Source organism: Canis aureus, chromosome 13, assembly GCF_053574225.1.
Source record: "Canis aureus isolate CA01 chromosome 13, VMU_Caureus_v.1.0, whole genome shotgun sequence".
In the NCBI taxonomy this organism is placed as follows: Eukaryota; Metazoa; Chordata; class Mammalia; order Carnivora; family Canidae; genus Canis; species Canis aureus.
Window position 1 is genome coordinate 15,572,949 of NC_135623.1, and position 17,545 is coordinate 15,590,493.

Genomic DNA, 17,545 nt, shown 5'->3' on the forward strand with positions numbered 1-17,545 from the left:
GGGGCAGCCTGGGGGCGGGGCCATGGCTTTTGGCGCGAAATTTTCTTTTCTCCACCTTGCCTAGCGAGGTTCATTTTCAACCTGCTTGGGCTCCGGTGCGGCGCGTGGCTTTGAGAGCAGTCCAGCTGGCGCAGGCTGGAGTCGCTGCGGCCCGACGAACTCCCGGAGCGGAGACGGTGGGAGCGGAGGGCTTCGGTGCCCGGTGAGTGGCAGTCCCGGGCGGGACGGGGGTCGGAGCCGCGGAGACTGGAGAAGTTCTTCTCTGGGGACTCCGTCATTGATTCATCCAGCGGATATCCACTGCGCGCTGCTGACTGCCAGGCCCTGTCCCAAGGCCATTAGGAGCATTCTTTTCCACATCCCGATTTATAAAGGGCTTCCCACTCCCCCAGGGCCTGAGAGTGCAGTTGAGGCACCGGAAGCCAACCTTAGAGACGCGTGAGCGTTCCCGTCCTCAGCGGCCTGAGGTTCTCAGAAGTGGTCTTAACTGGGCCGCCTGTCTGCTTTGCCCTTGTGGAGCTTTTGCGTCTTTCCCTCCTTTGAGCCACCGCGAACCAAGCGCCGCAGGGAAGGCGGGACAGAAGTTACTGCCCCATTTTACGGATGTAGCAGTTGAGTCCAGAGACTTCTCTAGGTCGCTTTTTGTAAGAGGCCTGCGCTCCTGCCCAAGTCCCCCCCCCCCCCCCCCCCCCCCGAGCCGCTCCTAATTGCCGGCCTCTAATGCACCTTCTTTCTAGGAAAGAAGTCCAAGAAATCCAACTTTACTTCTACTTTAGTCTAGCCCGGAATAGAGGCGCCTTCTGTTTTCACAGTTGGAAAAGCACTAGACTTCGAGGCATGAGATGTGAAGTTCTTATCCTGGGCTACTGTCTGCGAAACTAAAGTGATTAGGTATGTCAGTTTTCGATTTTAGTTGTTTGTAAAAATAGTACCCTCGTCGCGGCTGTTAGGAGTACCTGTGAAGGCCCGCCGAGGTTTCCACAGTGAGAGCAAGGTGTACGGTCTTTTTGCAATACTTTTTAACATAACAGAGGTCAATATGTGGATGTTAGAAGGTTTATGAATTCCCTGAAAGTAAATGCAAAATGTTGTGCGAATTGTACGCGAGTTTCCTAACATCAGGTTCTTTTTCTTTCTTTCTTTTTTTTTTTTTTAGAGATCCACTGTCTCTTACAAATAAATGCAAGAGATTAAGGGAGTGGGGAAGTGAATTTGCCATTTTGCATTTTCTCACTTAATCCTAGAATGGGGCCTGGCACACAGTGGGTGATTAATAAATATTGGTTGAATTAAAGGGATATTCTATTATCATACCATTTTGTGGGTAAGGAAATTGAGGTCCATTTGGCTTCTCAGTTGGTGGCTAGTAAGTGTGGTAAGCACACCTGAAGCAAGGCCTCTCAGGCATGTATTAACAGTACCTGCTTTCACACAGGTGTTGTAAGGTAAAGTGGTTTAGAGTCATTGGAATCTGGCTGCTTAGGGTGCAAATTAAGTCTGCCCTACCTGTGTGACACTGGGACAAGTTAATCGTGAAGTGCTGTAGCACCTACCTTTCACTGAGCACATACTTATTTTTGAAAGTCTACTGTGCACTTAGCATGTACTCGCATTGTTTTAGGATTATTTTGAGTATTAAATGAGATAAATATATAGAGAGTTTTTATATTGGCTTAATACATATCTGCTATCACTCTTACTGCAACTCCCTTATGTTTTCCTTGGGCGTGGCACCCTGCACTTGGTGGTGTGTATGTGCCAGATTTCTGGTATCTCCAACATTGAGAGCCTGTGGTGGGGTATCTCCTAGAAGCCAAAGCCTTTCTACCCCGTTCATCATCTCTCTCTGCTGGTGGTGGGTGAGATGAAATACTGGGTCCTAAGGTAAGAAAGTAGGATAACAGTACAAAGTGGCTTGACATCCTTATGATGCCTCTTTTGAAGAATTCTCAGTTAATTTTTTGAACTTTTCATTAAAAAATAACTATATACCAAAAAGTGCACATATCATAAATGTACAGGTCAATGAATTTTCTTAAAGAGAACATACCTGTGTAACCAGCCTCCAGATCAAGAAACAAGACCAGCATCCCAGAAACATTACCCTTGTCCCCTGGGCTCTCTTTCAGTCACTTAGGTAACCTTCTGTTCAGACTTGGAATGCCATAGGTTACTTTTACCTACTTTTAAACTTTATGTGAGTGGAATCAATATAGTATGATTTTTTTTTTCAATTTTTATTTATTTATGATAGTCACAGAGAGAGAGAGAGAGAGAGAGAGAGAGAGAGGCAGAGACACAGGCAGAGGGAGAAGCAGGCTCCATGCACCGGGAGCCCGATGTGGGATTCGATCCCCGGTCTCCAGGATCGCGCCCTGGGCCAAAGGCAGGCGCCAAACCGCTGCGCCACCCAGGGATCCCTATAGTATGATTTTTTATGGTGTCTGATTTCTTTGGCTCATTGTTATTTTGTGAGATTTTCCCATGTGTACAGTTGTAGTTGGTTTGATTTCATTGCTGTATAGTGCTCCTATGAACATTTTCGTTTGTGTCTTTTGACGGTATGTATGTTTTTATGTTGGGTATATTGTGTTGGAACTGTTGAATCGTAGGATGTACCTATGTTCAGTTTACTAGATGTTGCCCATGTTTCAAAGTGGTTTTACCAATTTACACGCCTTCCAGCAGTGTATGAGGACTGACTGTTCTGTCCTTACCACACACACTTGGTACTGTCCTAAGGATTTTTATTTATTTGTGTTTGTTTGTTTGTTTATTTATTTTTAAAGATTTTATTTATTCATGAGAGAGACACAGAGAGAGGCAGAGACAGACAGAGGAAGAAGCAGGCTCCCTGTAGAGAGCCCCATGCGGGCCTTGATCCCAGGATCACTCCCTAAGCCAAAGGCAGATAGATGCTCAACCCCTGAGCCACCTAGGCATCCCTGTCCTAATGATTGTTAAAACCAGATTGTTTTTTCGTTCATTCATTCACCTATTTTGTGCCAAGTCCTAACTGAGGCTCTGGGAATGCAGTTATGAACAAGATAGACAAGGTTCCAAGATCTCTGCTTTTTGGAAGTTAGCATTCTAATGTAGGACATACAATAAATAAGGAAGTAATATAATGCTTATTGCTTTGATCATAGGGTGATATAAATTTTTTTATTTATGATAGTCATAGAGAGAGAGAGAGAATGAGACAGAGACACAGGCAGAGGGAGAAGCAGGCTCCATGCACCGGGAGCCCGATGTGGGATTCGATCCCGGGTCTCCAGGATCGCGCCCTGGGCCAAAGGCAGGCGCCAAACCGCTGCGCCACCCAGGGATCCCTGATCATAGGGTGATATAATGGAACATGGCCCTGCGGGATAGTATAAGGTGGTGGGAGGGTAAATTTCCATTGAGTATCACTGAAGGCCTGAGAAAGTTCTATTGTGGTTGAGACTTGAGCCATCCCTGAGAAGATATGCAAGAAGAGAGAACAACAATGGTGTAATACGTCTGGGGCACCAACAACGTTGGTCTATTTGAGGTTTCGGAAAGCAGTCCTAGAACAGAGTGATAGACCAGAGTGAGGCAGGGTTTATGTCCAAATCCAATCTTCTTTCATCCAATATCCCTGCCTGTTCAGCGTAGGGTAAATCACCCACTCTTGTACATATGCGTCCATATTCTGATCTCACTGAACACAGCTCATGATCTCCTAGAAAAAAAATGTTAAATTTTATCTTGGATTGGTTTTTGAAGGAGGATACCCACTTTAGTAAGCTTAAATATCGTCCGGATTTTAAAGATTTGAGAGCATGGAGTTGATTCTCTTAGGTATACAGGAGTACCTGGTAGGTAGGTATGGTCCTGTTTACCAATTTGGGGTTTGAAAAAATGAGATGATTGTTTCAGTGTGGTCAAGTATCATAGTCAAAGTGACAAATCAAGCCATTTGTCCTACATTAGATTATTCAGGAATTGTAGAAAGTTTTCTGGGATATAACCAGTTTGCTACAAAGTACTCTCAGTGATATTCCAGTTTTATTTATTTATTTATTTTTTTAACAGCAGTGTTTAGTGAGACCTGTAATTGACTTGGACCTTTTGTTCTCTCATAGCCTATTTTGCCTGATTGCATTGTGGAAAGGTGAAAAATTCCAGGTTTACTTCTGATAGTTCGGTGTTAGATCATCCACTAAAAGAAAGGAGTATCTGTCATAAGGTGAGTTAGTGTCCTCGAACACTTTTAACTAATTTTTACCAAAAGCTTATTGGATATAATGAATCCAAATTTATTTTTTACTTGAGCACAAATCTTCTACTTGTTTTTACTCATGAATTTTGCTAGCTGTTTGTTCATTTCTGTGATGTACTTAATTAAAATTAGATTAATTTTAATACTACCATGTTGTGAACTGTATGGTACTCTTAATGTTCTTCAAAGTAATCATTTAAGCATCATCTGTAAGCTGTGTATTTACTAAGGACTTAGTATCTTTTTGTTAATTAGTTTCTTCAAAGTATACTAAAAAAATACCTTTTTTAAAAGCAGAAAATCTTATAGGTCAGAATGTTCCCAAGTAGAAAATTGGACATAATGCTACTGAACTTTAGGACAGAAGCTTGTTTAATCAGGATGTCAGTAAGCTATTAAAAATCTCTTGTTTTGGGGCAGCCCAGGTGGCTCAGCAGTTTAGCACCGCCTTCCGCCCAGGGCCTGATCCTGGAGACTCGGGATCAAGTCCCACGTCAGGCTCCCTGCATGGAGCCTGCTTCTCCCTCTGCCTGTGTCTCTGCCTCTCTCTCTCTCTCTCTCTCTCTCTCTCTGTCTCTCATGAATAAATAAATAAAATTTTTTAAAAAATTATCTTTCAACACAGATTGAAATTGTTAATCCGTCTATCAGTAATTTAGAGTAATTCTGTCAGATTAAAGAAAATATTTTTTAACCCTGGTTTTGTCAAATTTTAGCTCCATAAAAACAGCATTAAATTTAGAAGAAAGATTTATCTTAATTACTTAGACTTAATAGATTGTCATTATTATTAGGACTAATGGATTGCAGCTTTCTTTTTCTTTTCTTTTTTTTTAAGATTTTATTTATTCATGAGAGAGGCAGAGACATAGGCAAAGGGAGAAGCAGGCTCCCTATGGAGAGCCTGATGCGGAACTTGATCCTGGGACCCTGGGATCATGACCTGAGTCAAAGGCAGAAACTCAACACTGAGCCACCGAGGTCCCTGGATTTCAAATTGTAAAGAGGATTGTCAGATATGCTTGGATTTTTCATTTACATTTCTTTGTCAGTAAAAGTGTTTCTTTTTTTCCCCATATACTTTAATATAAGCATTTCTTTTTTTTTTTAAATATTTATTTATTTATGATAGACACACACAGAGAGAGAGAGAGAGAGAGAGGCAGAGACACAGGAGGAGGGAGAAGCAGGCTCCATGCTAGGAGCCTGACGTGGGACTCGATCCCGGGACTCCAGGATCGCGCCCTGGGCCAAAGGCAGGTGCTAGGCAGGTGCTAAACTGCTGAGCCAACCAGGGATCCCCCTAATATAACCATTTCTTTTCAGCTATTCATACTACTTATTACTAGGGCCTGTCAGCTGTAAAGGAAAATACCCCTTTCAACTGCCAGATTGGTTTTATTTTCGTCTTTAATGTAAGTGTAATGATATACTTGATAAGACCCATTGCTTTTCCCTTAAATGCCTCTTACATGTTTTTGCCTCTATTCCTTGGAATCCCTTATTTAATTTTATCTTATCAATAGCTACTTACTATCCAGTGTTCAGTTCAGAAAACCCCTGTAGGGGGGCACTGGGTGGCTCAGTGGTTGAGTGTCTGCCTTTGGCTCTGGTTGTGACCCCGGGGTCCCAGGATCGAGTCCCACATCGGGCTTCCTGCATGGAGCCTGCAGGGCAAAAGAGAAGGTTGAACTCACTGAAGGCAGGGACTGTGTGCTAGAATCCATCAGAGCATTGTCATGTTAACTCAGAGTTCGTGACTTTTATACAGGAGCCATGGCGTGCTACTCTACAAGGCTGAGGACCAGACAGACTTATTCGTGGGTTGGCAAGCCATTGTTGAATCCAAAACTACACTACCACAGCTACAAGTGAGTGACTGGACTCTGTTGGTTGTACTGGAAATAATAGCTTCTCCACACTAAACTGTTATTTGTATCCATCCTGTTCTAGTTACTACAGATGGAGAATTGAGGGACAATAAATATGGATGGATTATAAGGAGGGGTTTTATTTGATGCAAGATGATATCATAAATATAGCATTGATAGAGAAAGACATGTCAAGTTAATAAAATTTGGTATATATGATGATGCTATATTTATTTAAAGTGGGCTCTGTGTATTTCTGCATGATAACAGGGCAGGATTCGATATTGTTTCTATGTCCTCTCAGCCCTAGAGGTCTCTGAAAATTTTGATCTGTTATTGGACAGCTTTCATGCTTTGGGAAGCCTTTCTTTGTCAATAACTGAGAGGTTAGGGTTCACAGTAAGGCCTCTGGATTAATCATTCACACCAAAACAATTCATTCAACCCATTTCATTTCCTCTTGCATATTACTTTATGGGTGAATTGGTTTCCTAGTAGGAGACTTGGTTATCAGAGAGAAACTAGGAGATTTTCCAATTAGAGAGCATTTTCATCTCCCCGGAGGGTCTGAAGTCCTTGGCCCACCCTAAGTGATTTCCTAACATGTTTCTCTCCTTCCTAGAGAAATGAGTGTCAAAATAGAAGGTGGTCTGACTGAGATTCACATCCAAGTTGGACAGTTCGTGTTGATTGAAGGGGATGATGATGAAAATCCATATGTTGCTAAACTGGTTGAGTTGTTTGAAGATGGTGAGTTTGGGGCTGGAATGAAAACCATTCCTTATCATGAACAATTGGGAGCTGCAAGATTTCTGATTGCTGATTTCTCTGTTCACGGCATCATAGAGGGTGTGAGCCTTAGATTCTGGGGAGGGGGGGGAGTCACTTAAGCACTGGCTGTACCCTCATATCTAGTAAACTTCTTTACTCACTAGAGCAGTATTGGGTAAAAATGGGATGGGGGGGGTTCAAGAATTTAGCTTTTCCATTATTTTTAAGAGTAGGTTAAAATGGTCAGTAAGGCAGGATTTTTGGAATGGACAAAGGATGAATTCAGGGAAAGGGGGAAGAAAAAAATAGGTGATTTACACTATAATACAGACTTGTGTTTTAATTTTAGCATGAGGAAGGTAGTGGTAAATTTTGCAAGTGTACGTTTTTTAAAGATTTAAAAAATATTTTTTAAAGATTTATTTGTGAGAGACACACAGAGAGAGGCAGAGACATAGGCAGAGGGAAAAGCAGCCTCCTGGTGGGGAGCCTGATGCGGTATTCGATCCCAGGACCCTGGGATCACGACCTGAGCTGAAGGCAGACCCTCAACCACTGAGTCACCCAGGTGCCTCACAGGTATAACTTTTACAATGGAATAAGTAAGCTGGATTGGGAAGGTATATCAGCTGATGTTCAGTTAGGAGCACAAAAACACTTTAGGTATTTTACCCATAGTGATCTGTGTATAGTGTTGAAAAGGCGAGAACAAAAGATGATATTTCCCAGAGATCAGTAAGTGCTGAAAGCCATTACTGCCCCTAATGCTGGAGGAACAAAAGGGAAGATACAGCTTGCCTGTCTGCATTCATAGTCCTTAACCAATTTTCTAAGCTTTTAACCCTTTGCAAAGCAAAGAGTGCAGAAAGGTGGGAATCGGACAGAGTTCTAAATGAAGCGCTAAGAAGGAAGATAACAATGGAAACTACACAAAAGTTTGTCTTCCAACAGCTAGAAGAGGGATGACATGATAGTAATTCCTGGGGCAGTTTGTATGCCTACAAGAAGGAACTGATAGGGTGAGTGGATAAAGATGTTTTATATCACAGAGATGGAAAGGGTATTTGACAAATATGGAGGAAAACCTCATCAAACAACATCCACCAGGGGGAGCACATCAGCACTGTGGGCTTTTGTATTTGAGGTTTGGGCCTGTGGTATAGATTTTGGAATGTTTGGATGGCTGGAGTCTTTCTCTGGAGAGAGCTGGGGAAGAGAAGAGGTGATGATGATGGTGGCACTAATGAATACTTAGGTCTAAGTGATCTAATGCTGGTACAGAGTGATGTTAATGGTATTATTGTAAAGATAAAGCTAAGAATTGTAAGCATATGTTTGTGAGAAGTAACTTCAGTGGCTGATGCTCAAATTTTTGCCAGGTTTTTTGTTTTGCTGCTTTTTGGTAGCTTCTTTATGATCACTGATTTGCAAGATTTGTTCAGTGCCTGTGATTAGAATTTTTCCTCTCAGATGCCTTTTGTAACTTCTCTGATGACTGATAGCCTCATTAGGAAGTGGAGCAAAGTGAAAAGGACATGGATGCTGGGGAGAGTCAGATTGCTGCTGGTTGGTCCTGTGACCTTTGACAAATTATCTATGTTCTCTGTAACTTGATTACTTTGCCTGTGAAAGGGAGATAGCCATAGTACCTACCTTACAGGGTTAATATAAGGATTAAAAATAATATGTTAATCACGTATTATCAGGTGCTTAGCATAGTGTCTGGCACACGAGAAGTCCTTAATAAAATGTTCTTGCATTTTCTTACACCTCTCTTTTTCACCTATGCCTCGTAGATTCTGAACCTCATTCTAAGAAACGTGCTCGAGTACAGTGGTTTATCCGATTCTGTGAAGTTCCTGTCAGTAAACGGCATTTGCTGGGACGGAAGCCTGCTGCACAGGAGATATTCTGGTATGATTACCCTGCCTGTAACAGCAACATTAATGCTGAGACCATCATTGGCCGGGTGCAGGTAGGTGATGTCTCGATACTCACTTCTATCTTGGAGCTTATTTCTGGCTGCCTCCTAAACTGCATGACCTCAAAAATATTCCTGGCTCTAACTTATGCCATGGAAATAAATTTTTTTCCTGTTTGTTGTCTCTTCTGCTTGCTACCTACTTCATCTCAATAAATATTTATTGAGAGCACTTTCCATGTGTTAGGAGCCTCCTGGAGGAAGTGACATTTAGGTTGTGACCTGAGGGATAAGCAGGAATTAGCATATGTATCTCAGTGGGAAATTATATTTAGCTGTGAATGTGGCAGGCATAAAGCATTTTAAGGCTGGATACACTTACTTAAATGAGGACTTCACCTTGAGTAGATCAGTACAAAGAGTGTTAGTTGCTAAGACCAAATTTGTATTATGGGATTTTGTGATGAATCAGGTTCTAATGAGCTGAAGGTTGAATGGAGACACTGGTTTAGAGACTAAGATACAGGTTATTTCCTGAGCTACTTCAGGCCCCCCAAATAGGGGATTATATCATGATATGAAGATGGTCCCAAGTTTAGTTTAATGGTAGAGCAGAGAGACTTAGGTCTGGCATGACCATAGTCAGATTTTTCCAGTCTATGAGCCCAGCATAACATATGCCTCAAGATAATTTGTCTCTGAGTTAAATGAGTAAAGGATTGAAAGGCAGATATAGAAGTTGAAGCAGCAAAATGGGTGGATTTAGAAAGGCAGAGAAAGAAAGGCAGGAGCATGATGGGGTGGGAAGGCTGAGCAGGACTGTGATAAGCCAAGCTCAGCTGGGAGTGATGGAAGGCCATTGGGAAGAGTACTAAGCACTCAGGAAGTAAAGTGGGGCCAGATTTTAGAAGGTACCAAAAACCAGTTTAATAATCAAATCTTGCTGTAGCAGGGAGCCATTATAGCCTTGAGCAGGGGAGCATGCTTAGAGAAGTTGTTGTGGGGAAATTTGGCATGAGTGAATAGATTGGACTGGATATCATACCCTATAGCTAAAAGCCTGGAAAGATGCTATGCCATGTCTGTGCCTCTTTAGTTTGGAAGAGTGACATTCTGGGTAAGGATGCAGATGTGAATGCTATTTAATCATAGCTCTCATGAAGCATCCCTTGGCTCATTTGGTTCTCATTTCTTCCTGTTCATCTATACTTCTTATATACAGGTAGTAGCTTTGGGCCCAGATGAGGTGATACCTATGGATCTGAAAAATGAGGAGACACTCTTTGTGAAACTATCTTGGAATGAGAAGACATTCAGACCACTATCCTCAGAATTATTTGCAGAGTTTGATAAGCTACGAGAATGCAGTCCTAGGTGCCAGAAGCCTGTGGGAGCCAAGACTAAGGCCGTAAGAAGCCCTTCTTGGACCAGAGCAGAGCATATCAAAAGGATTGAATCAAGGCACTCTACCTCCAAATCTCGCCCAACTCCTTCCCATCCTGCCACCCCAAGGGCAAAGAAGAGACTGGAACTCAGTGGTAAGTGTGAGATGAGTCACAGTGGGGAATATTGAGACTATAGGAATATGATAAAATATGTACTCCTGCTACAGTATCGAATTAGTGCAGCAGTGGGCCAGGTACTGAGTGGATACATGTTGAAATACACATAACATAAAATTTACCACTTTAGTCATTTTTAAGTGTACAGTTAGTGACATTGAATACATTCATGTTTTTGTACAGCCATCCCCATCATCTGAAACTGAAACTCTATAACCAATAGGTCATAACTTCCCATTTCTCCATCCCCCATCCTTGAGCAACCACCACCATTCTGGATTTGACTACTCTAGATACCTCATTTTCTTTTCTTTTCTTTTCTTTTCTTTTCTTTTCTTTTTTTTTTAAATTTTATTCATTTATTCATGAGAGACACAGAGAGGCAGAGACAGGCAGAGGGAGAAGCAGGCTCCTTCCAGGGAGCCTGATGAGGGACTCGATCCCTGGACCTGGATCACACCCTGAGCCGAAGACAGACGCTCAACTGCTGAGCCACCCAGGCTCCCAAGATCCCTCATTTTCTTTTCCTGAATTTGACTATTTTAAGGTACCTCATTTAAGTGGAATCATACAGAATGTATCCTTTTCTGACTCATTTAAGTTGGCACAGTGTCCTCAAGGACCATCCATGTTGCAGCATCAAAATTTCTTTTTTTAAAAAAGATTGAGGTATAACTAACGTACAGCATGTTATTAGTTTCAGGTATGTAACCTAATGAGTTGTTTATATGTATCATCATACATGTTTACAAATATTATTTTCCTGAGGTGAGAACTTTTAGGATTTACTCTCATAGCAACTTTCAGATATGCAATAACAGTATTCTTAACTATAGTTGCCACTATACCTCCACATACACTATATCCTTATGACTTATTTACTTTGTAACTGCAAGTTAGTACGTTTTGACCTCCTTCAGCCATTTCACCCACCCTGACTGGTGACTACCTATCTGTTCTCTATATCTATGAGTTTGGTTTTTTTGTTTTTTTATTTAAAATTTAGATTCCACATATAAGTGAGATCATACAGTATTTGTCTTTCTCTGATTTACTTAGTGTAATGCCCTCAAGGTCCATTCATGTTGTTGCAAATGGTAGGATTTTATTCCTTTTTTGGCTGAAAAATATTCCTCTGTGTGTGTGTGTGTGTGTATGTATCTTTATCCATTCATTCATTAACGGACACTTCATGCTGCTTCCATATTTTGGCTATTGTGTATAATGCCTGCATGGCAGTGCATCTATTTTTTCAAGTTAGTGTTTTCATTTTCGTCAGATAAGTATACAAAAGTACAATTGCCAGATTGTATTTAATTTTTTGAGGAGCCTCCATACTGTTTTCCATAGTGGTTATTACCAATTTACATTCTCACCAACAGTGCATGAAGGTTCCTTTTTTCCCATATCCTCACCAATACTTGTCTTTTTTTTTTTTTTTTTTTAAATTTTATTTATTTATTCATGAAAGACACAAATAGAGAGAGAGAGAGGCAGGCTCCATGCAGGGAGCCCGATGTGGGACTCGATCCCAGGATTCCAGGATCACGCCCCGGGCCGAAGGTGGCGCTAAACTGCTGAGCCACTCAGGCTGCCCATACCGATACTTCTAATCTGTACCACAGGGTTCTTCCCCTCCTTCCCATTTTCCATTGTTGTATTTCCCTTCTTCAAGAAGAGTTCTGGCTCCCAGGAGCAATCCTGATACACACACAGTGTATCAGTTATTTGTTTAGTAATCTTTTGGAATTTCCCAAATGTTTTACATGTTTATGTTAAGCTCCTAAGTATTCACTATATTAAGGAGCTATCAAGAATACAGATAACTTATACTTAGCCAACCTGGCACATATGCAAAGGATTCAGAAGGACTAATGACACATAACAGGATGATAATTGGTAACATCATTTAGAAATAAATGGCAGTATTTTTTGATATTTTTTAAAAAATATTTATTTGAGAGAGTGAGTGAGAGAGAGTTTGAGCCAGGTAGGGGAAGGGAGAAACAGACTCCCTGCTGAGCTGGGTGTCCAACATGGGGGCTCTATCCCAGGACCCTAGGATCGTGACCTGAACCGAAGGCAAACATTTCACTGACTGACCCAACCAGGTGCCCCTTGACTATTGATTTTGCAGAACCTTGACAGTTAGGGTAAGAAATCTGGACTTGACATAATTATATAATTAGAGGAGAGAGAATATGAAAAAATTTTTGATTTTTTTTTTTTAAAGATTTTATTTATTTACTCATGAGAGACAGAGAGAGAGAGAGGCAGAGACACAGGCAGAGGGAGAAGCAGGCTCCACACAGGGAGCCCGATGTGGGACTCGATCCCGGGTTTCCAGGATCACGCCCTGGGCTGAAGGCAGACACTCAACCACTGAGCCACCCAGGTACCCCTGGATTGTTTTTAATAGGGGAAAATGAAGTATATGAGGGAGACCAGGACACTGGAACATTTTTATATTGATCTAGATATGTTACCCTCGTATTCACCACACAGGTGCTAGATAACTTCCTGCACTTTATCTGCAGCTAATCCCAACATAGCCATGGACTGTGACTAAAGTGAACATCTCTGTGCCCAGTACTTTCCTGCCTTGTTGCCTTTACTCACATCGATCTCATTTATTCTCCCTCTAGTTCCTTTTCCTCCCCTTTCATCTCTGTTGAAATCTTGCCTTTTTTCAAGGTCTATCTCAACAGCCATATTGGAACTTAGGTGCTCAAGGACACTTTTACTTCAAATTACAGGCAATTATGTGTATCATCTCCCCTGTTATACTAGAGTGTCTTATGGATGGGGACCAGGATTGAGTCTCATTCAGTGTTTGTTTTCTCCTATCACCTGGCATGTACTCTGTCATTTTTGCAGCTCCATTGATATCTGAATGAATGGCTGGGTTCCTGGTGCCTTATGGTAAGAGGGAAGCAAATCCAGGTGTGGGTCTGTGTATTCACGGAACCCATTTGATTGCCTCCAGTGATCCACCTCCTCTCTATGTTTGTGTAGATAGAATCTGACTTAGGAAGAATCTAGGTCTTATTGTTACTCAGTCGAGCCACTGATAGAAATTTTTTCAAATGCTGTTAAATGGGGCCTGAGGGCTTGCAGAATCACCTCTGGTTAAGAATCAGTCTTTTGGGAAGTTTTTACTTCAGGGAACTTCTGAACATTTATCCACAAAAGCTGATTTAACAGCTGACCTATGGTTCTAACTAGTAAAATCACCTATGGAATTTAGAAGACATGAAAAATTATGAGAGCTAGCTAGCCTGGGGAAAGAAAGCATGGAGTGATTAAAAATATGGGCAACTCATAGGGCATCTAGATGGCTCAGTCAGTTAAGTGTCTGACTCTTGATTTCAGCTCAAGTCGTGATCTCAGAGTCAGGAGATCAAGCCTTGCATCGGGCTCTGCACTAAGTATAGAACCTGCTTAAGATTCTCGCTCGCTCTGCACTCTCCCTCTGTGTGTGCACAGGTGCACTCAAAAATAATAATAATAAAGTAACTGGCCCCTAAAATACAATGAGGCAGCAAGCCTTTGAAAAAAAAGTATATATATTTATATACATGGACAGCGGTGTGTGTGTGTGTGTGTATGTATACATATACATATATATTTTTTTAACTCCTATCTTTGTAAAACTTCAGTGGATGAATTTAGCTATAATGAGATTGAGGTTGTATATTAGTGCTTATTATAAAATTCATGCATTGTCCGTGGTAATTTCTTTTGGGATTAGGTTTCCCTAGGACACCTAGCACTAGGATTTCCCAGCAGAATTCAGGGGCCTTGTTGGATTCTCCCGGAAGAAGTAAAAGAAAAGTGGCCTTATCTGAGATCACCTCACCTACTAAGAGGTCTCAGCCTGATGAACTTCATACCTTGTCTCCAGCTCTGAAAACTCCACAGAAAACTGGAGAGATTCACAGCTCATGTGCCAGGAATGACAAGAAGGCATCACCTGACTGTCAGAGAATCCTGAGAACCCGAGTCCCAGCTTTGAATACCATGGAGATTATTGAGGAAAGAACACTTAAGCCTATCTACAGGGGCTGGCCATCCTCGGTGGTGCCTTCCGTGATTCTGACACCAAAAAACATCAAAAAGAGGTGACTGGGCCTTAGCCTACCTCCCACAGAGCAAACTGAGATCTTTTATGTGATGTGCAATGTGTGGGACATGGCTGTTCAAGGTAGAACAGCAAGTCTCAGATCTGATTGTTGTGGCATCACCCAGGAACCTTTCCAAAATATAGATTTCTGAGCCTCTTCCCAGATGTACCGAATCAATTTCCAAATGTTAGGCCCAGGGATCTGCATTTGGAAATGCTCTTGGGATGATTCTGATATATTTGGCTGTCCTTTGGGGAATCACTGCTCTAGGAAATAATGTCCCAAACCTGGAATGCTTCACAGTCCTGCTGTGGCTCTTTGCCACATGTTAACACTCACTCTCTTTGTCTGTTTTTGTTCTTTTTTTTTAATTTTTAAGATTTTATTTATTTATTCATGAGAGACACACAGAGAGAGAGAGAGGCAAAAACACAGGCAGAGGGACAAGCAGGCTCCATGCAGGGAGCCCGACGTGGGACTCGATCCCGGGTCTCCAAGATCATGCCCTGGGCCGAAGTCGGCACCAAACCGCTGAGCCACCTGGGCTGCCCATGTTCTTTGTTTTTTTAAACTAGAAACCATTCTCAAATACATATAGTACAAGAAGATAATACACCTAGAACAAACTTTGCAGTTTGACACGAGACAATGTTTATAAATAATGGGCTGCACAAATAATGTCATGACCAAATAGAGATTACACATTGCCATATTTCCTGCTCAGAAACTACTCCAGTACCTGGTATATATTGGGTTTGCTTGGTAAATGCTTTGTATTGAATATATAGCTGCATTTCTGCTCACCTTGAGCCTGGACGGTAAATGCATCAATGGCTCAGAAATGAAAGAGGACGAGAAGCTCTGCCTAGCATAAGTCTGATTTCAATGATAAGCTTCAGGCAAACTTTTATCTTTTCTTTTTTTTTTTTTTTTAAGATATTATTTATTTATTCATGAGAGACACAGAGAGAGAGAGGCAGAGACACAGTCAGAGGGAGGAGCAGGCTCCATACAGGAAGCCTGATGCGGGACTTGATCATGGGACTCGATCCCGGAACTCCAGAGTCATGCCCTGGGCCGAAGGCAGGCGCCAAACCACTGAACCACCCAGGGATCCCCTTATCTTCGGTTTTGAGTTAGGCTTCAATTATAAACTTTTTGGCAAAGTGTGATTAATTCCTTCCAAAGTAGCTGTAAAAGAAGAGGAGCCAGTCAGGCCACTGACCACTGCTGGCGCCTGCTGCTGATTTCTAGTACCCAAAACTGTTTCTTGTAATCTTGCTGTGATATCTTGCAGGGAGGCAGAAGAACCAGAAGCTCAGGATGAAACTACCTCTACCTCGCATCGGATCCGTAGAAAAAGTTCTTTCTTGACTTTGAATCGGATTAGGCAGCAGCTTCGGTAAGACTGTTCTAAGCAGGCAGAAAATGTTTGTCACTGCCATCTATGCTATCTATCATCTCATTTCTTAAAGCCTCCTGTATTGCTTGTTTGTTATTTGCTATTCCATTAAATTTGCCTTTACTTAGTATGTGTGGGATTGTGTTAATTCATAGTTTGAAAGGAGCAGGAAATGCTGCCCTGGGTTCAGGGGGGCGTCCCAGGAGCCCTTATTTTCATACCCAGTAAGGCTGTTAGTGGAGTGCCTAAAAGCATGAACTTTGATTCTGCAACTTGGATTTAAACCTGAGCTTTGTCATACTATGTAACCTTGGAAGGGTTACTTCACTTTTCTTTTTTTTTTTTTTTTTAATATTTATTTATTCATTGTGTGTGGGGGGGTGCAGGGACACAGGCAGAGGGAGAAGCAGGCTCCATGCAGGGAGCCCGACTCGGGACTCAATCCCAGGACCCCAGGATCACACCCCGGGCCGAAGGCAGGTGCCAAACTGCCGAGCCACCCAGGGATCCCTTACTTCACTTTTCTAAGCCTCAGTTTACTCTTCTATAAAATGGGAATAATAATATACAAGTCACAAGGTTGTTGAAGGAGTTAATAAGATAATAAAATTAAAGCCCTTAGCAGAGCATCACAGTAACAAGGGCCCAAGAAGCAGAGCATATCCTATATTACTTGGTTGCAGGAAAGACTATATCTCTAGTCCACAGTGACCTATTAGCGAGCTTTTTATTTAGACACTGAATATCAGAAATAATGTGTCCCACCATTCAGGTTTTTAGGTAATAGTATAAGTAACCAAGAAGAGGATGAGTTTCTGCCAGCAGCAGAGATTTCAGACTCTAGCAGTGAGGAGGAAGAGACTTCTACACCACCCCTTCGAGGGAGAACATCCAGCAGGGTGTCCAGGGACCCAAGCTCGTCCATGAAGTCATCCTTACAGACCCCCTCAAAGACACCAAAGAAAACCGTAAGGCTCTTTTAGGTTTGTTTGCAGGAAAGGATCCTTCTCTCAATTTTAAAATTGTGGTGGCTGAGGTCACACAGTAGTAACAGCTGGATTCTGAGGGCGTCTATCATGCTCAAAGTTATTCCACTTGGAATATTCATAGAGGAAAAGATCTTCGTGAACCCTAGGACTGAACATGAATTCAGTAGACAATGATTTTGAATCCGAGTTCCTTTTAAGATACAGAGCCAAATAGCCAAGAGACAGACTTCCTGAGGGAGGGATGAGACCTGGCTCCTCATCTTTGCATTCCCCACAAACCTAGCAGAGTGCTTTTTGTGTAATCAGGGGATGCAGGGGCAAGAGCACCTGGCTCCAGGGGTCCTGAGCAGACCAGGTTCGGCTACTTGACACTGACAAAGTCCAAAAGCAGAGAGACCAGTGGGGGTGAAACCAGAAAGGAGTTTATTTCAGTGAAGCCACCACGGGGAAGAGAGCAGACTAGCATCTCAAAGTCTGTCTCCGAAGTGCTGAAAACACATGTAGATGTCTACCAGAAAAATGTGGGACAAAGGTGAGTGGGTACATGCTAGTGGGCAGTAAAGTCAGGTCAGTGATTATCATGGGGCCTGACCTGCGGAGGGGAGGTCTTGCTTTTGTCAGGGTGGTGGTTATAGCTTGAGGGGTAGTTTCAGTTCCCA

General features: G+C 42.2%; 1 protein-coding gene across 5 annotated transcripts in view; it reads left to right on the top strand.

Moving 5' to 3' along the window:
- The first annotated feature begins 6 nt into the window (after positions 1-6).
- ORC1 (origin recognition complex subunit 1) overlaps positions 7-17,545 on the top strand; it is a 29,824-nt gene continuing 12,285 nt past the window's right edge. Inside the window, exons 1-11 of one of the 5 annotated variants that reach the window (XM_077844912.1) lie at positions 9-202; positions 738-891; positions 4,110-4,213; positions 5,573-5,661; positions 6,018-6,117; positions 6,740-6,867; positions 8,685-8,863; positions 10,032-10,347; positions 14,123-14,492; positions 15,793-15,897; positions 16,670-16,865. In XM_077844912.1, the coding sequence (XP_077701038.1) occupies positions 6,023-6,117; positions 6,740-6,867; positions 8,685-8,863; positions 10,032-10,347; positions 14,123-14,492; positions 15,793-15,897; positions 16,670-16,865 (1,389 nt within the window). In that variant the 5' untranslated portion in view covers positions 9-202; positions 738-891; positions 4,110-4,213; positions 5,573-5,661; positions 6,018-6,022. Of the gene's footprint in view, positions 203-737; positions 892-1,863; positions 1,885-4,109; positions 4,214-5,572; positions 5,662-6,017; positions 6,118-6,739; positions 6,868-8,684; positions 8,864-10,031; positions 10,348-14,122; positions 14,493-15,792; positions 15,898-16,669; positions 16,866-17,545 lie in introns of those variants that run through there. The other 4 variants (XM_077844914.1, XM_077844916.1, XM_077844911.1 and 1 more) reach the window with 4 other exon arrangements.